Source organism: Pleurodeles waltl, chromosome 5 (genome assembly GCF_031143425.1).
Source record: "Pleurodeles waltl isolate 20211129_DDA chromosome 5, aPleWal1.hap1.20221129, whole genome shotgun sequence".
NCBI lineage: Eukaryota > Metazoa > Chordata > Amphibia > Caudata > Salamandridae > Pleurodeles > Pleurodeles waltl.
In genome coordinates this window covers 1720183884-1720204510 of record NC_090444.1, presented here as the reverse complement: position 1 = coordinate 1720204510, position 20627 = coordinate 1720183884, and the positions used below count along the sequence as shown (strand labels likewise).

At 46.4% G+C, this 20627-nt stretch overlaps 1 protein-coding gene across 1 annotated transcript in view; it reads right to left on the bottom strand.

Annotated features, from left to right (window-relative positions):
• CYP39A1 (cytochrome P450 family 39 subfamily A member 1) overlaps window positions 1–20627 on the bottom strand; it is a 284249-nt gene that overhangs the window by 176841 nt on the left and 86781 nt on the right. The window contains exons 6-7 of the mRNA XM_069236086.1: window positions 15514–15609; window positions 7056–7146 (exon numbers count right to left, since the gene is read on the bottom strand). Of these exons, the coding sequence (XP_069092187.1) occupies window positions 7056–7146; window positions 15514–15609 (187 nt within the window). The remainder of the gene's footprint in view (window positions 1–7055; window positions 7147–15513; window positions 15610–20627) is intronic.

The window sequence follows — 20627 nt, the reverse complement described above, 5'->3', positions numbered from 1 at the left end:
CCACAGGTGAGGGCATAGCTGCATGAGCAATATGCTCCTACAGTGTCTACGTCTATTCTTAGACATTGTAAGTACAGGGTGGCTATGTTAAGTATATGGTCTGGGAGTTTATCAAAACAAACTCCACAGCTCCATAATGGCTACACTGAATACTGGGAAGTTTGGTATCAAACTTCTCAGAATCATAAACCCACACTGATGCCAGTGTTGGATTTATTACAAAATGCACAGAGAGGGCATCTTAGAAGATGCCCCCTGTAATTTACCCAATCCTTCAGTGCAGGACTGACTGGTCAGTGCCAGCCTGCCATTGAGACGAGTTTCTGCCACCCTGGGGTAAGAGCCTTTGTGCTCTCTGAGGACAGAAACAAAGCCTGCACTGGGTGGGGGTGCTTCTCACCTCCCCCTGCAGGAACTGTAACACCTGGAGGGGAGCCTCAAAGGCTCATGCCTTCTGTTACAGCACCACAGGGCATCCCAGCTAGTGGAGATGCCCGCCCCTCTGGACACAGCCCCCACTTTTGGCAGCAAGTCCAGAAGAGATAATGAGTAAAACAAGGAGTCACCCACCAGTTAGGACAGCCCCTAAGGTGCCCTGAGCTGAGGTGACCCCTGCCTTTAGAAATCCTCCATCTTGGTTTTGGAGGATTCCCCCAATAGGATTAGGGATGTGCCCCACTTCCCACAGGGAGGAGGCACAAAGAGGGTGTAGCCACCCTCTAGGACAGTAGCCATTGGCTACTGCACTCCTGATCTAAACACACCCCTAATTTCAGTATTTAGGGGTGACCCAGAACCCAGGAAATCAGATTCCTGCAATCTGAACCAAGAAGAAGGACTGCTGACCTGAAAGCCCTGCAGAGACGACGGAGATGACAACTGCTTTGGCCCCAGCCCTCCCAGCCTGTCTCCCGACGTGAAGAAAACTGCATTAGCGACACATCCGACAGGGACCAGCGACCTCTGAAGCCTCAGAGGACTGCCCTGAACCAAAGGACCAAGAAACTCCTGTGAGCAGTGGCTCTGCTCAACAACAGCAACAATATTGCAACTTTCTTGCAACTTTCAAAGACCTCACTCTTCCCGCCAGAAGCGTGAGACTTCACCCTCTGCACCCGACGCCCCCGCCTCGAGCTCCAGAGAACAAACACCACAGGGAGGACTCCCCGGCGACTGCGACCTCATGAGTGGCCCGAGACAACCCCCCTGGATCCCCACAGCGACGCATGCAGAGAGAATCCAGAGGCTCCCCCTGACCGCGACTGCCTGTAACAAAGAACCAGACGCATAGACCAAGCACAGCACCCGCAGCCCCAGGACCAGAAGGAACTGAACCTCAGAGCAGGAGTGACCCCTCAGGCGACCCTCTGCCTAGCCCAGTCGGTGGCTGGCCTGAGAAGCCCCCCTGTGCCCTGCCTGCACCGCTAGAGTGACCCCCGGGTCCGTCCATTGAATCCTATACAAAACCCGACGCCTGTTTTGCACACTGCACCCGGCTGCCCCTGTGCCACTGAGGGTGTGTTTTGTGTGCCTACTTGTGTCCCCCCCAGTGCTCTACAAAACCCCCTGGTCTGCCCTCCGAGGACGCGGGTACTTACCTGCTGGCAGACTGGAACCGGAGCACCCCTGTTCTTCATAGGCACTTATGTGTTTTGGGCTCCTCTTTGACCTCTGCACCTCACCAGCCCTGTGCTGCTGGTGTGGTAACTTTGGGGTTGCCTTGAACCCCCAACGGTGGGCTGCCTATGCCCAGGAACTTAGATTTGTAAGTGTCTTACTTACTTGACAAACTAACCATTACTTACATCCTCCAGGAACTGTTGATTTTTGCAATGTGTTCACTTTTAAAATAGCTTATTGCCATTTTTGCCACAACTGTGTATGCTATTGCTCTAATTCAAAGTTCCTAACTTACCTGTGTGGAGTACCTTGCATTTTATGTATGTACTTCAGATCTTGAACTTGTGGTTCTAAAAATAAATTAAGAAATATATTTTTCTATATAAAAACTATTGGCCTGGAGTTAAGTCTTTTGAGTGTGTGTTCCTCGTTTATTGCCTGTGTGTGTACAACAAATGCTTAACACTACCCGCTGATAAGCCTACTGCTCGACCACACTACCACAAAATAAAGCATTAGAATTATCTAATTTTGCCACTATCTTACCTCTAAGGGGAACCCTTGGACTCTGTGCACGCTATCTCTTACTTTGAGATAGTATATACAGAGCCAACTTCCTACATTTGGGGGGTCATTACAACCTCGGAGGTCTGCATGGTTGCGGGCGCCAGAATACCGCCATTGCTGGCGGTATGGCTGGCTCCCTATTTTGAAATTTCCGCTGGGCCAGCGGACGGTAACAGAGTTACCGTCCGCTGGCCCAGCGGAAAAGTCACATCAACATTGCTGCCGGCTCGTAATTGAGCCGGCGGCAATGCTGATGTGCAGCGGGTGCAGTAGCACCCGTCATGCATTTCACTGCCCGAAATGCGCGACGGGGCTCTGCCTGGGGGCCCCTGCACTGCCCATGCCAAGTGCATGGGCAGTGCAGGGGCCCCCAGGGGCCCCCTGAGTCCCCTTACCGCCAGCCTCTTCCTGGCGGTGCAAACCACCAGAAACAGGCTGGCGGTAGGGGAGTCATAATCCCCAGGGCAGCGCTGCTTGCAGCGCTGCCCTGGCAGATTATCACCGCCGGGGCTAAAATGGTGGTATACTGCCGGCCCCGGTGGTGCGACTGCGGCGCTACCGCCACGGTTCAAGTACGCCGGGAGGCACCGCCAGCCTGTTGGCGGTGCTCCCGTCGTTTTGGCAGGGTCCTAATGACCCCCTTGGTCTCTAAGAGATGCATTACACATTCAGTGGGACTTCGGCCTCCTGAGACACCTTCCTGCCTCTGATCCCACAGGTAATGAAGAAAGTCAGAAGAGACTGAGCTTCACTTATACTGTTGACCACCAAGATCGGACCGCCGGGCGGCCACCAATGCAGCCGCACCCCAGCTGCGGCCATCTGGAGATCTCCGCCGGCCCAGTGGGGATATCGGCTGCAACACAAGAGCCAGCTCCAAATTGACCCATCGCGCTTTTCACTGTCTGCATAGCAGACAGTGAAAAGCTGCAAGGGGCCCTGTCAGGGGGCCCCTGCACTGGCCATGCCAGGGGCCCCGCGACTCCCCGTACCGCCAGCCTTTTTCCTGGCGGTTCAAACCGCCAGGAAAAGGCTGGCGGTAGGGGGACTCGTAATCCCCTGGGCAGCGCTGCTAGCAGCGCTGCCCTGGCGGATTACTACCGCCGGGGCCATTGTGGCGGGAAACTGCCGGCGCCGTGACCGCAGCGCTTCCGCCGCAGTCATAATGACCTGGGAAGCACCGCCAGCCTGTTGGCGGTGCATCCGTCATAACAGCCCTGGCGGTCTTGGACCGCCAGGGTTGTAATGACCCCCTAAGTCTTTATGTTCAGGGCGTTCTCATACATTTGTTGCCTGGTGTGAAGAGAAACATGTAGACCCCTACAAGAGAAACTGTCTGAAGTTGAAACCAGATGTTCTAGTGTTCGTATCGTCTTTTCCCGTAGACTGAGTGAATAATTACTTATCAAATCTTTCAGTCTTCCTTTGTTTGATTGATCACGCCTTATTATTCAAGTCAGCCAATACTATGCGTTTCTTAAAAGGGATTTCACATGTTTTCTCCTGCTACTTTTATTTGTCACAGTGGGACCTTAATTTGGTTTTTATCTCCCTTAAGGATGCTCCCGTCAAGCTTCTTCACAGCTGTACTCTGAGGTTCTCGAACTTGAAAACTGTTTCTCACAGACATCACTTCTGCCTGTCGCATCATCCTGCTGTAGAACATGTCAAATAACTCTCCATATGCTACCTTAGACGCTGTCAAGGAATGAATGCAGAGAAACGTTCACTATTTTTTTTTTAAACTGCCAGAGGAAAGGGAGACACCCCCCAACATCCACAGGTCACCCTGCACTTTTTAACACACACAACATGTGTCAAGTGTGTTCTTAAGAGGGTCCTTGTTAGGAGGAAAATGTCACAAGGACAAAAAAGGAGTTTCATGTTGATGATCACAGGTTTGCTGGCATTGATGGGACAAGCAGTCCAGAAATATATATTAGCACAATTAATCATAGCCTGTAACAAATTGCCTTTTGCCTTGCCTAAAAAGAATCCTTTTGAGGGCCTTTCGACCCGGCAAAAGGCGAAAGCTGCCGTTGCAGGCTTGGTTTTTGGGTGTTCATGTCTGGGACATCTGCTAGGCAGCCATTTAGGCATCTGTCCATACTTTCACCATTCATCCTCAAGTCTGAAGTGAAAGTAATTTTGCCTGCTCAGTCCTGTGTGACTTCCTGGTTTCAGTTTAGTCCCCAAACCCACCTCCTTGAAGGAGGGATTGGTTTGGTACTGATTCATGAAGTGTGCATACTGTAGTTAGACGAGGAAAAAGCTATTTACCATCATTAAAGGACTTTCTGCTGGATACTCTGTGTAACTGCAGATGCATCACTGCCCGCCACCTCCCTGCTCTGTGGAGTGGGCTTCCGGGAGCATTAAGGTCCCAAGTAAGTTTTTGCACGGTGCCAATACAAGCCCAATATTGTCACCCTTGTTCCATGTCTAAGGGCATGGAAAACACAAGACAACTGACAATGGAGCACACATGTAGCACCTACATGTTTCTCTGAGTTGTGATGTTTGAAGACTTAATAGAGTTGTTTTCGATGCAGATGGCACTATCCGTCAGCGCACGCGAGCTGCTGCAAGAGTTTCCAGATCCAGTACGATTAGATCATACACAAAAAAGAGTGAAACTGAAGGTAAGTAACTCATTCCTCTATGTATATCCTATCAGGGTATAATAGTGGTAAGAAAACACGTGGGTGACTGACGAAAAAGGCTTGATTTATGCATGAAAATGAAAAAGCCAATATATATCGTCAGCGGTTGCCCTCAATAACACAAAAATATGGGAGGCTTGGGCTTGTTACTGTGGCATTGTTATTGACCTGACAGAATCACCCATTGAAATTGCAGATGATGAAATATGTGAATACAAAGTTTGAGAGGGCTTAAAGTTTTCTGATTTGCGGCCTGGAGTACAGCCTTGTAACATTCTGTGTTTGTCGTGGACTGGTGATGGAGGGAATGGTGGACGATGGAGGAAAAGAGGTATTGCGCCTTATCTTCACTGCTTGTTTTTTTGTATTTGCCAAGAGGCTGGCAAAAGTAAATAATATTGTGCTACAAAAAAAGAAAACACGTGTGGTTTATGCACTTCCTGAAGAGGGTCTATGTGCACTTTCTGGTCGCAGGTATTAATCATAGCAAAATACCTCAGAGGGTTAATGTACCAGTAGAGCATGTTTTCTTCACATACTTATAATCTGTAAATGTAGATCAGTGGATTAATGGTATTGTTGTAGAAGTCTTTGTTTACAAGTGGTGCTACCACTGCAAGCAATTGCAAGTAACCTACCTGGCACACGTTTGAATATTTTCTTCTTCTAACTCTACCTTTTAATGTCCTATAGTTGATAAAATGGGGTTCAGTAGACATTTATTAATGAGAGCCAAGAACAGTATGAATAGTGCTATACAAATTGTTATTAGAATAGTGAAATTCATGCTCATGTTCCTACAGAACGTAAATAGACCTACATTACTTACACACAAACAAGGCCTGAGAAAGTCTAAATTATCTTTAACTCTGAGTTTATATGTTGGGAACTTGTAAAGTGACACTGTGTTTTTTGTGATAGGCAGTCGATTGTGGCAGCAAGCTCTAGGTGTCCACCTGACCTTCCTTTGACCTTGAATTGCTCGACAGTAAAATAAGAACCCTAAATCACCCTTGCAGACTGCTCCTCCACACAGGACACGTTAAATGTGATTGTTCACCTCTCCAGGTGTCCCAGGGAGAACACGCCGCACTGGGACACTGTAGGGACAATTCGCTGAGGGCCAACCCAGAACTTAGTGCTGGCTTAAGACTAGCTGCCAGAAATTGGAATGCAATCCACATGGGCACCACTCAATGCAGCACTACTTGCTATACTTTTTGGATAGGAGGGCCATTCACATAATGTTCAGCAGCACCATTATTTAAACCTACATTAATGAAACCAAGATTAATTCTACTGAAAGACAGACCATCAATTCATTATACTGAGGCAGCTCCGTGTACCCTGCCGATCTCTGGCCTTCTTCTAATAGGAAGCCTGCAAGTCTGTCTCCCTTGATTCAGACATCATGCTGGTGATACTCTATAACTAGTCGAGTGTCCTTTCTCATTTATACTTTACTTTTTGCTTTGCCTTTACCAGGGACGGCTCCTCCGCAATGGCGGAGGAGCATCACCCCCATGGCCAAGAGCCAGGAGATGACAAATAAAACGATAGCTACACTATTGTCCTATTTTTCATCCGCTGGCTCAGCCAGCAGTACAGGGAGAGGCGGGGCAGGGCCATGGGAGGAGGGAGGGAGAGGAGGGAGAGTGCACCTAAGTGCGCATGTATGTTTGGTCTGCCGTCTGAGGCCGGCCAAACACACATGTGCACTTAGGTTTCTCCAGCCAGGCTGTGTTGAACAGCCGGGCTGAGGAAACTGCACAGGCTTCAAGGTTGTGTCTGAGTGGCAGCCCAAGCTGCTTAGAACAATCCTGGCACTGCTTTCATGCAAGGTGTTGCATGAAAGCAACGTCAGGTTTGCTGGGGAGCCTGTGCTGGTATCCCAGTGAATGCTGGGACACCAGAAGAGGAGCGAGGCCGCAGGAGGTGGTAGGAGTCAGAGGAACGGCAAAAAAGGTAATTTCTTTTTCTTTCTTTCATTATTTTGTATGTTTATCCCCCTTCCTGGTGGGCAGGAAGAAGAAGCAGACCCACATTATGCGCACAGTTCTGAGCACTGCCCCCACCTTGGACGTGTGTGTGAACATACAGCGGGAGAATAATCAAAATACCCTATCACTTCTGTATGCCATAATCATTGTGTCTTCCAAATGTGCAGATGAACAGATGAAATGAACACCATCTTTCATGTATTACCTTTCTTGTCAAAAACCAAACAGATTTCCTCCATAACTCTCTTGTAAATGGAAGGATCAGAAATTATAAACGCCAGTGACCAAAATGTGATCTAAAAATAGAACAAAATAAACAGCATTATTTTCTAAGTAGGGAAACTGTAAGCACAATGTAATAAATGAGTTATCATGCAAAAATAATACATATGTTGAACATCTGAGGATACATAATATGAAGAGAAAGACACAGACTTAAAGTAGAGGGGGATATAGTGTTTCTTTGACATCATTAAAAATCATAATTTGTAAATGAATTCAGTGCCATTTTCTGATGTTAGTATTGCCAGGCCTAAATGCAGAAATAATAATGACTTTTCCATGCCCTGTAAGAATGCTAACCATGGCAAACCATGGCTTTACCTCTTGTCTACTCAGGGGATGGTTATAGCTTGCCTCAGGCAAAATGGCTGGCTGTAGCTCAGCCCTTGCCTTCTTGGGACTAGTGACCCAAAATAGGGATGAGCCGGGCATTACAGGTACTGCTTGTTTCCCTCCCTAATGCAATTTCTAAAAGACAAGAAACAATAACAGCTTTTCTACTTGAAGATTTTCAAAATGCAGAACATGGAGGCACATGTCTGTTGGCAGCTGAGCGGCCTCTCAAATATGTCGGACTCAAGACATGTAACTTGAGGGAACCTCTATGGCCTCTTGGGTTATTTGCCTCCATTGAGGTGACAAGTCACTTCTTGAATTATTCTGTTTGTTAAGTCTGGGGAAGCTGGTGATATTAACATGAAAATAGTCTGTTGTAGCTTCCCTTATGCTTAACATTGCACTCTGTTGATGAAGACTTTTTATATGTATTCATACTTGTGTACAGTGTAATATTTAATATGCAATATGCATATATATTTTTCTCAAAACTGAACATAAAGGAAGGGTCTTTCCGGGTTAAACAGGAGAAAGAAGTAAATATCCATATAGTGGTTACGTTGCCCAATATGGACCAGGAAACCTGGGCTTTAAAACTGGATTCTTCTTTAAAAAACTGCACAAAAATGTGTAAATGCTGTAATGCAAAGGCATTTCTCCACGCACTGTTGTACACTACGTGCACTTAGGTATGCAGAACCTAAATGCACACATAGGGCCTAGTGGGACTACTCGAAAAGCCAGGTCTTCAGCTTCTTGCGGCATTCAAGAAGTGAGGAGGAGGCTCTCATCTGTACCTGCAGGTCAGTCACAGTTTAGGAGTGATGTAGGAAAAGGCTTGGCTGCTAGATCTTGACCACCATATCTGGTTTTCCGTATGCGTGGGAATTTGTGTAAGCCAGTATGAGCGGAGGTGTCTGGAAGATTTGTGAAAGCAGATGTGATTGTAGAGGTATGCTGGGCCAGTGTTATGTAGTACCCTGAAAGTATGGGTGAGCAGTTTGAATTGTGCTAGTTTGTGAATGGGGAGCCAGTGGAGCCTCTTCAGATGTGGTATGATGTGAGTGCAGCGTGGGAGGTCGAGAGTGATTCTGGCTGCGGAATTCTGAATGGCCTACAACATTCTGGTGCATTTTTTGTTGATCCCGGCAAAGAGGCTGTTCCCGTAGTCCAGCTTTCGTGTGACCAGGGCTTGCATGACGGTTTTCCGGGTGCTGATTAGGAGCCATTTGAAAATTGTCCTCAGCATCTTTGGGGTATGGCGCATGAGGCGGTGACAGCACTGAGGCAGTTATGTCAAGTTTGCTGTCGAAGATCCCAAGGTTCTTTGCCTGGGTGGTGGTGGTGGGGGTGGGTGTCGATCCTAGCTCTGTTGGCCACTAGGTGGAGTCACACAGTGATGTTCTCTCTGGAAGATCATAATTTCGGTCTTGTCGATGGTCAACTTTAGACAGCTGGTCTTCATCCAGTGGACAATTTCAGTCATACTGGCATTGAACTTGATCTAGGTACTGGGTGTCTTGTCCATGAGGGAGAGAATGAATTGCGTGTCATTGGTGTAGAAGAGGAAGTTGATGACGTGAGAACAGATGATTCTTGCTAGAGGGATCATGCATGTGCTTAAGAAGGTCAGGCTCAGGGAGGATCCTTGCGTAATTCCGCAGATGAGGTCACTTGGCGTCCGATGTGTACGGTGCTAGGATGACTGATTGGAGCCTTCCAGTCAGTAAGGAGAAGATCCACTGGAGTGCATGTCCTTGGAGTCTGATGTCGTGTAGGCGTTAGATGAGGATGGGGTGGGAGATTGTGTCAAATGCTGCAGAGAGGCTCCAAAGGATGAAGGCCGTCCTGTCTCCTCTGTCCAGAGTCATGCAGATGTCATCTGTGTTGGCAATAAGGGCAGTTTCTGTGCTGTGGTTGGGTCTGAAACTAGACAGAGTGGTGTTGAGAAGTTGGTAGTCACTGAGGTATTCGGTGAGGTATCTGTTAACAGTTTTCTCTGAGACCTTGGCCGGGAATGGTAGCAGGGAGACTGCTCTGTAATTGCTGCACTTTGAAGAGTCTGAAGAGGGGTTTTTCATCAATGGGAGGACAGTTGTGTGTTTCTCTTGGTGCTGGCATCAATGCGGTCCACTAGAGCAGCGCAGTTGGTGGTCTGGAGCATTTGGGCGTAGCATCTTAGGGCAAATTTAAATGAACTTTTGTCTGCATTGTCATGGCTCATTCTCCATTTGTGCTCCAGTTGTTTGCAGTGTTGTTTCATCAGTCTGCATTTCTCCATGTACCAACTAGCCTGCGTTCTGGATCTTGTTGTATTGCTGTGTTTGAGGGTGACAAGGGGGTCGGTGCAGGAGGTGGTCCAACTGTTGAAATATTCAATGGCTGGCTTTGGGGAGGCTGTTGCTGTGTTTGGGTCAGTGCGTGTTGAGAGCGGTGTTCCAGTCCTTGTCAGGGATGCTGTTCCAGTTTCGGCAGGCTGGTCTGGCAGTGATGTGTGGACTGGGGCTGAGATGCTGAATTTGATGAGGGTGTGGTCTGTCCAGGTGCTTGGTGTGGGGTTATCTAGTCAGATTTAGTCGTAGTTGGTGAAGATAGGTTCCAGGTGTCCAGTGATGTGGATAGGTCACTTTTTGCATTGGGTGAGGCCCAGGCTTCCAAGAGCCTGAGTCAGTGCTCTTTAGTTGGGTCAGCGTGGTCGTGGTGGAAGTTCAGATCTCTGAATAGGATGTGATTGCTAGCATCGAGAGTGATGTGTATATACTGAAGGCCCCCCCTTCTTAAAAGAGGAGGGCGGACCTTCAGGTTGGCAGAAAGAGTACTCCGCAACAGAGTATTCTTTCTGCCAACAAATAAATCAGGCCATAGAGTTTTTCTCTGGTGTGAAACCAAGATACCTTATCAGTGTATTCATTTTGTGTTTCACTGAAAAAGGCTATAAATAATGCAAGATTTTGAGGGACGCCACTTAATTTGGGGAAAAAGTGTGGTGTAACATTGTTTGCATAAATGTGGAACCAAAAAAATTAAGCCATACTCAAGTCTTCCAATGGGTCATCAGTTACGCAGATTTGTTTCAAATCTGCAAACAAATGATTTACCTCTGTAATGCCATTTGGCAAACTGGTATGGAACTGGTTTGGAGAACACCATATTTCACCCTTGTAATAGTGGGATTCAAGATCTCAACCGTGTGTTGTTTCTGTGATCCAAACTAAAGACAACTAGAGGGTGTTTTTATGTATTGAAAATGTATTTAGAATGTAAATACACTTTTAAAGTTTTATAAATGGGGGCATGGCCAGGAACCCAAGCAAGATGTCCGCACTGTAGTGCAGCTCCGTGGGCAGAGAGCTAGAATCCACTCATTATCCTTGCATTCGGCAACCACCAACCCCGCTCAACACAGAAACTGAGGTGGCATATCCCTGGAGTGCAGTACCGCCATTAGTTCTACATCAGCAACACCACTGTGACATACACTGCCTAACCCACTAGCTCTCTTAACATGGAATGTAAGAGGGCTTAACACCTGTAAAATGAGGTAAGTCCTGGCTTATCTGGACAGATACAACATCCAAATCGCCTTTCTCCAAGAAACACACTTAATAAAAAGAACAGAACACACCATGGGAGCTCACTGGGCCACAATTCGCATTGCCTCCTCATACTCATCATACTCCAGCGAAATACTTATTCTGATCAAATGAGGCACACCCTTCGTTACCACCTACACTGAGATAGACAAACATGGCAGATATGCCGTTCTACAGGGTACTCTCTGTGGCACCCTTGTGACACTGGTCAACCCATATGGCCCCAACACTGATGACCCTGAATTCTTCATTCAAATAGGGAACAATCTACATCCTCTGAGGCCCTCTGCTATAGGAGGGGATCTAAACACATATCTAGACCTGCTACAAGATCGTGGGACATGCTCTGACCGACACGGCAAACACTCCACCAAGACAATGGTTTGGGAGACTGCGGATTGGTAGATATCTGGCAACTACGAAATTGTGACAAACAGGAGGGCACATTTGCTTCATCAGTACATAACTCATGGTCCCGACTGGACTACTGGCTGGTGTCACGGGAGGTGAATGACTGGACAACTGATGTGCGACACCTTGCCAGGACCGTCTCAGATCGAGCACCTCTACAATTGACAGTGTCGATTCCTACACATCTTCATGCCCCATTTACATGGACATTCCCAGCAACTGTGTTGCTGGGTCAGGAGTTCCGTGAAGATATCTGTACAGCAATAGCAGAATATTTTGAGAAAAACATGGGTTCAGTAGTCCATGTAGAGACCCTTTGGGAGGCATTTAAGGTCGCTATGCGGGCGTGTGCTTTAGCTCCCAAGCAGGTTTATTGCAGGATATCTGCACTCAGCTCCACAAGATATAAGATATAAGATAGTATTCAGGCACTACAGCGCGACTATGATCATGCCCCCCCCCCCAGAGACTCTCGCCCATAGAGCAAGTCACACAATACAATAAAATGGCCAAAGTGAACTGAGATATTTATCACGTTGGCATTTGTTGCTCAGGCATTTGGAGAGGGAGGTCGCCCTGGCCACCACCTAGCACAGCGGCTGAAAACTACATGGACAACCACCCATATTGTGACAATCACTTACTTCTTCATTATGAGCAAACATAATACTCCAGATATATTGGCCTCCTTCCATGATTTCTATACCCAACTCAGTGCTGCTAGAGACTTCGCTCTACCAACGGACATTGCAGCATTCCTTGATGACATAGCTTTGGCGTGGCTATCGAATGGTCAACAGGAATTTCTGGCTCAATCAATAACCCTGGAGGAAGTGAAGGACGCTATTTGCTCCCTCCCAAATGGTAAATCACCTGGACAGGATGGTCTGACTGGGGAATTTTATAAAGCATACATAGATCTGCTGGCCCTACATATTCTTGCATTATATGAGGAGGCGTATTGCCATAATATACTTCCCCCATCGCTGCAGGAGGCTTTAATCATTACCTTGCTTAAGCCCGATAAACCCCCTTAGGCATGTGAATCATACAGACCACTATCGCTGATTAACACGGATACCAAAATTTTAGCTAAAATAATCGTCACCAGACTACGCTCTCTGATCCCTAACCTGGAACTGCTGCACCAATCCGGCTTTATACCAGCCCGATCCACGATGCATAATTTATGCACCCTCTTTGTCCTGCTAAATTACTTAGACCCCTCTATGGTGGCGGCAGCAGTACTGCTGGATGCTGCCAAGGCCTTCAACTCTTTTGAGTGGCCTTATATGTTTACTATACTGAGCCGCATGGGCATGCCTGAGTAATTTCTTAGATGGGTGCACTTGCTGTATACCGCACCAGTGGCTCGTGTATGAGTCAATGGCCACATATCAGAGACAATACCTATATATGTCGGACACCCGACAGGGCTGTCCACTGTCTCTAATACTGTTCACTCTGGTGTTGGAGCCACTGGCATGTGTGCTTCGTCAGCAACATGCACTCACACGTTTTCGGCTACTCCCTATTGGTGTCTCCCTCTATGCAGACAACTTGGTGCTCCTTGTCCATGACCCCCACATACATCTGGCATCTATACTTCGGGATTATACGCAATATGCATGGTACCCTGGTCTCATGATAAATACTTACTTCCAGTGACATCACACACGACACCCTTCCCCCTGGATTTTCCTCTTGAGTGGTCTATGGACCCCGCAAAATATTCAGGTATCTTGATTCACAGGGATCCCGAGCTGGTCATTCCGGAAAACTATGGAAGACCAGTGGTGAACCTAGAAGACCAGGTGACAAGATGGTCTAGACTGATGCTCTCTCTAGCAGATAGAATAGCACTAATGACATTTCTCTACCCATTCACTAACATACCCATTGTCCTTCCCCGTCACTTGTTCAAGACCACCAGGTCTCATATGATCACAATGGCCTGAGCTGGGAAACAACATCGGATCGGATGGGACACAATGACTCTTCCCTAAGCACAAGGCGGATTTCATGCACCAGATTTACACCTATAATATATTTGCGCACAAGGCACGATTCGCACATTATTGGCATACCCCTCATGACTACATACCGCATGTAGCAGCAGAGGCCGTCGAGGCACACCCCCGCCCACCGAACTCTGTTCTAGCTCACCATTGTAAAGAGATGACATGAAGGGAAATAAACACTGTACAATGTACCATGGAGGCCTGGAGGCAGTTGGGAGCACGAGCTGGGATGATTCCCCTGTATGCTCCAGCACTCCCCCTATGATACCACCCGGCCTTTTCAGTCACACATGAAACCGGCACACTAGCCCTTTTGGTGAGAGCTGGACTAAACTTTTTCGTGAATGTGTACAACACAGGGCAATTTGTCCCTCCGACTGATCTCCTGCAGACAGGGCACCAGACACTGTTGCTGGTTTTACTTATTATCGCTCACGAGCAGCCACGCAAGAGTTACAGCCATCTTTTCTGATGAAACCCCCAATGCTGAGTGAGTTTCAAATCCTGCTGACAAGGTCCACACGGAATAATCTCATAACAAGACTCTATGACGCAACCCAACAGGACAATTGCACGGAACTGGCCCTAGCCCTGGATCACTGGAATGCTGTCCTCAATCCACCCTTGACAGAGAGGGACTGCGGTTCTTCTTCACATTAACACAACTGCTTACATCGAATTGTAATTTACGTATAATCCACTTTAAGTATTTGCAACAGATGTAGTACACCCCAGTCAGACTAGCACAATATGGACTGCGAGACAATGATAACTGCACACGCTGTGAAACTCCTGCAGCTGATTTCCTTCACCTAACATGGCAATGTAGCCCCATTCAACAGTTCTGGGATAAGGCAGTGTCCGTCCAGTTGGAGATGATTTAATGAACAGTTGCCTTGAGCTTCACATGTATGTCTCTTGGGCCTGGCCAGTCAACCTCAGCCTACACATCACAAGTTTGTGGCTCTGGCACTACTAATAGCCAAAAGGGGAGAGGCTCTGTACTTGGGAAAGAGATCGACGCCAAAGCCAGCTCATTGGCTGATGGATGTGACTTACTGTAAGGAACAATTAGAAACAAATATGGAAGAACTAGCACCACTGTCGGGACCTAAAGATATGTGGAGCCCTCTCACAGCTTCTCATCTGTTATCAACCTCAAATATTGAATGAGGTATTCTAATGCTTGCTCAGGGGACCAGTCCTGGGGCGGGTGAATATGTCTCTGTCTCCAAGTGTGCTCTCTGTACTTGATGCTATCTGAATGTAAGGTATTATGTACCTGAGGCTACAGATAATGTACGGCTCATTACTATTGTTATATGGCCAAAAACCCAATAAAAAAAGGTTTTATGGATGTGTGAGTTTACTGTTTAGCTCATAATATAAAACAGCATGTTGATCTCAGTTTTGAGATCTAAATCAACCTTAAATAAATATAGCATATAATCCTACACCTCCTCGTCTTGCTGTTGTTTTCAAAGACTCTTCGAAGCTGAAGGCCTGTTGTTACTATCAAAATCTTTACTTGCCTTTTTCTAGCAAGAACAACTATCTCTTCAGTCTTGTGGAAGAATAACCGCAACCCTGCAATAGCATTTACAGTTCTGGGCCATCAAGCAGACATTTCTGATGATTTTAGATTCTTTCTGCAGAACTACTTAACACGGTCTCCCTTTACATTCTTCTGTGCACTACACTATGCTGACGTATATGGGGCAACAAAAGAGTCACAATCATGTACTGCGTCACAATTGGGATGACTGTGATTACATTTATATAGTACACTCCTACGTTTACCATCTGTAGGTGTTCCAACAATTGTCTTTCTCATTACATTCATGTGTATTTGCAACCTGTCGAAGAATATTCCATACAAAAGGTAAGAGACTTATTCAGCCTCCTGTAATACCACATATTCTGTTTATGCTCTATTACTGTATTAAATCCATGTAATTCAATATCCCATTTCACACAAACACACAAAAAGCACATATCTTTTTTATTTCAATGTACTTACAGGATTAGCATTAGCCTGAGAAGCCCAGAGGAGTAGCATGCTATTGTTATGTGTTGAATTTCCCTTTAAGGTGTCCAAAAGATGTTGCAACAAAGTCTGGAATTGGGAAAAAAGAGAACATAAAAGATCAACCAGATTGTTCAGCCATTTTTTTCCATGAACAGAAAACATGAACAACTGTTGTTCTTTTTTTAAACATTTTAAAAATTTATAGTTCTTAGTTTACAAAATCATGAACAATCATAACAATGCAACCATAGTTAGGGCCTCATTACGAGTGTGCCACACTCGCAGTAGCCGTCAGGATCGCCACTGTTGCTGCGGTCCAACCGCCACATTAAAACCCTGGCGGTCAGACCGCCAGGGAACAGCCAGCATAGCCAAGATCCATGATACCGGCAGCCTGGCGGTGGCAGAGATCATAATCTGCCAGGGCAACCCAACACGCAGTGTTGTCCTACAGATTACAACCTTGTTCTACGCCAACCTTTTCATGGTGGTAACACCGCCATGAAAAGGCTGGCGGAGAACAGGTGCAGGGGGCCACAGAGGGAGTCCTGCACTGCCCATGCACTTGGCATGGGTAGTGCAGGGCCCCCCTGCCCATCACTGTCACAGAGTGAACATTGCGAGTTTGATTACGAGCGGGAGACAATGCTGTAGTCTGTTTCCTGCTAGGCCGGCAGGCCAAAACTGAGGTTTTTGCCCGCTGACCTAGCAGGAAACTCTCAATAACTCCGGCGAAGTGGTCGCCACAAAGGGTGCTGCCATGGGTAGGGCAGGGACCTCCCTGTAGCCCCCTGCACCAGTTCTCAGCCAGCCTTTTCATGGCGGTGAAACCAGGCTGTAATCAGCAGGACGACGCTGCATGCAGCGCCAGCCTGAATGACTGTAGCCTGCACCTGCCGTCAGCCAATCAGTATCACCAATCCCGGCAGAGACGGTGGAGCCCTGTTGGTCGGCCTGCCAGAGTCATAATGTGTTCGATGAACCACCACAGCAGTAGCGGTCCAGACGCCACCATGAGTCTGGCCGGCTAGTGACCGCCAAACTCGTAATTAGGCCCTTAGACTTCAGCAGAGAGGGTACTCCGTTGCAACAGAGACAGAGTACCTTCTCCTCCAAAGCAAACTTGGCTCCCCCGCAGCCCTCTGGACGCCACCTGCCTGGGACTCTAATCATAAATAAGGCTGAATTTAAAGAAGGAAGGTGGTCCGTAAGGAACCCACGGCCCTGGGGGACCACCACCTCGATGGGGCTAATTCACATTGGAGGAGGGCCGCGGAGCCCCCCTCCAGGAGCCAATGATGGTCCTGGGGACTGCCACCCCCCAGGGCCGGCTCCTACTATGTCCCTGGTGCACACCCTGAGAAATAGCTGTCTGCGTTTGCTTGGTGGGAGCCAAAGGCCGTGCACGGCGCAGGTTTGGGTGGTTATGGGGCTTTGGCCGCAGTGCCTGGAATCAGCCTCCACTGCGCACAGCTAAAGGCCATGCATGGGTGTGGTTGGGTTAACGTATAGTAATTACAATTACTTTACGTTAAAAAAAACATAAAAATTCACTGAAAAAACAAAGAGTACAGGGACATTATAGTTAGGAAATATAATTTAAAAAACCTTCAAAAGTTAACGGAAAAAGTCAAAGGTTACAGGGACATTAAAGTCAAGTTCTGGATGTACTCATACAAAACCACAGAAATTCAGCCGTTAGAGTTATTTCAAGTAACAATAATTTGCGGCCTAAGGTAACTATAACTCGTGCCCTCGCCATGCACTGCTAATTATTCCAGATAATACAGCACTCATGACAACTTTTATAACGTCATTAAAAATATCAATGAAACATTAGCATTCAACTTATTGAAAAGAAAACTGTGCATGGAGGGGGTGCGAATTGTAGTTACCTTAGGCCACGAGTTATAGTTACTTGAATTAACTCTAACTACAACTGCTGAATTTATATAGTTTTGTACAAGTAAATTCAGAACCTAACTACAACATCTCCGTACCCTTTGTTTTTTCAGTGAATATACATTTTCCTAATAGGAGTTTTATATTTCTGGTCAACTAATAGGGTTTTTTAAATATGTTACGTGTTTGAAGTGAAGTACTTTCTGCTGCACAGAATGGAGTAGGAATAGTGAATTTAACCCCTCCTAAGTCAAATGCTTTCCCTACTGTTACATAGACTGGAATGGGAATAGTAAATGTAACCCCTTTGAAATCTAATGCTTTCCCTACTGTTGCATAGACTGGAGTGGGAATAGTAAATTTAAACCCTCTGTAGTACAATACATCCCCTACTGTTGCATAGACTGGAGTGGGCATAGTAAATTTCACCCCTTAGAAGTCCAACACTTTTGCTACAGTAGCACAGACTGGAGTGGGAATAGTATATATTACCCCTTTGTAATACAGCACTGTCCCTACTGTTGCACAGACTGCAGTGGGAACAGTATATTTAACCTTTCCGCAGTGCAATGCTTTCCCTACTGTTGCACAAACTGGAGTGGGAATAGTAAATTTATCCCCTACAAACTCCAACATTTTCCCTACTGTTACACAGACTATATATATATATAGTGAAAATCAATATTTTTGTATTTTTTGTTAACAATATTAGTGTAAACTATATTTTTGTTCCAATATTTTTGTACTTACCACTATAAGTATATGCAGACAATATTTTTGTAATCAGTGTTTATGACTTGATATTTGTGTGTCTCGATATTGTTCCGATATTGTGTCAAACATCCGCTATTTTATGAGTAGGCTGTAAGCAAAGGGGCAACAATATATCACATGTGAATTGTCCAACATATACATTATATACTGACTGCTGATCAAATTCAGATTTTCTATGCTCTTGAAGAAAGTGAGTGTACCTGAAAGGTCTAGAAATGTATGCCCATAATCTTTACACATAACTTGAAGATCTATGAATGTGGTCCTTCGCCGCTCTGCAGCTCAGCAACAACCAAAAGATTCCATACTTTTATTGTCCTTTCCTACATTCTTTCTTCATACATATATTAAGTTTCATATACAATGGCTGTAAAGCTTAAAGTAAAAATGTCTGAATACCAATGTTAAAACTGACCTACTACTAAGGGCCTCATTTTGTGTTTTGTGGGCTGACGGTAACACCACTGCAGTGGCGACAGACAAAAGATCGCCATGTTGGCAGTCATACAGACCTCTGTATTACGAGTTACACAGCCAAGCCCGCCAAAAGACAGCCAAAATGCCGAAACCGCCAAGACACTGGAGGGCGGGATGGACGCGGTCCCACCACCCGCACTGCCAGCCTGCCAAAAAACCTCTGATCCAATTACGACCCACAAATCACGATAGCGGTTCTTCCAATGGCAGTGCAAACAGCGGCAGTCGGCCGTTACATCAGTAATACACCACACCACATTGGATAGTTTGAAAACTCCACACCTGACACACATCCACACACCTGACACACCTACACACTGCACTATAAAACACACCCGTTCACATCACACAATCCTTTGCAACTAGAACGCCAGACACCGCAAGATAGAGGCCGCACAAAAATAGTTATCAACCATAGAATAGGCACCACTACACATTTCACATAACACTCATCCCACACCTGCACAACACACACAACACATAAATTAATACCACACAAATTCAACACCACTGATCAACAACTCACATCACAGCACCACACCTCATCATCACTGACTCACCTAATTATTTCATTCTTTCTCACCATCTCGTTCACCACTACCATGTCCCCACAAGAACACCCCCATTTCAAAGATGATGAATTGAAGGCGATGGTGGACGAAATCATTAAAGTAGAGCCACAGCTATTTGGAGCACAAGTCCAGCAAACATCTATAGCCAGGAAAATGGAGCTGTGGCAAGGAATAGTCAATAGGGTCCATTTTGTAGGCAGCTGCACAAGGGAGGACATCAGGAAAAGGTGGAACAACCTCAGGGCACCAGCTGGCGGTCCTCAAGACTGTTGCTGGCCGCCACCTCCTCCCCCACAATTCACATCATGGGAGTAGAAGATCATGGACATCCTGCATTCTGAAGGCTTGACAGGAATACCTCGGAAGTCGAGTCAGGGAAGTCACAATTCAACAACTGTCACCAAACTGCAATGTCCTGCATGCTCACTGATCACCTTTGGCTATCTTAATAGCCAACCCACTCACCACTCCTGTGTCCAAATGTCCAAATACCCCTCTCTGGCATACCACATGTCAACTAACCTCACCTAGGGGCACACTGTCTGTGTATGGCTTGGGTAGTACAGAGAATGACAGCATTACAACTCCCAGCAGGCACTGTACTACCATTAAGGAAACCAGAACTCTGTACTACAAGTTCAAAAGCCTTGCATGTGAAACTAACAATCAATTCAACCCACCTGTCTCCTCCACTATTGTACAGTCCATGGCAATAACGGCAATGCTATGGCCATCTGCTAACCAAGGCTACATACGTGCCATCTACGGCTCCAACCACAAGTGGAATGTGTTCCAAAGCATAAAAGTCAACCTTTATATGGGCCAAATCTTCACATTGTGGAAATCTGATGAAGCTGTCCAGGTGTTTCAACAATGCAGACAGTACAGCCTTCAAGACCAGACTGAACATAGGCTGTGACATCCCTGCAGTTAGGGTAACTGTATTTTGAAAGGAGCCTGTGGGCAGGAAGTGCAGCACTGGCATAACTTGTACAATGGGTGGTATGCTATGGGGATTACAAAAGGCAGGTATCAGATCTGGGTCCAACTGACGACAGAGATCCATGACTGTATGCCTATCCAGGCGGTAGATCTGAATCACATGTTGCTCCTCCATGGTCTGCAGGTCTGCTAGTAGACGGTACACTGGAGGTTCTCTCACTCTTCTTTTGCCAGGCTAACTTTGTGGGAGAAAAACAGAATGTATGTGCATCACTCATTCTGTACATCATAAGTATGATCATACCTATGTCACATATTATGCTCTAAAATCACACATGAAACTGTTGAAACGTTGTACACTGAACATACCTAGCTAATTAATGGCTTATTACTGTATTCACATCCCCTTTCCTCTATCATGTTAGAAATGGGAAAGCA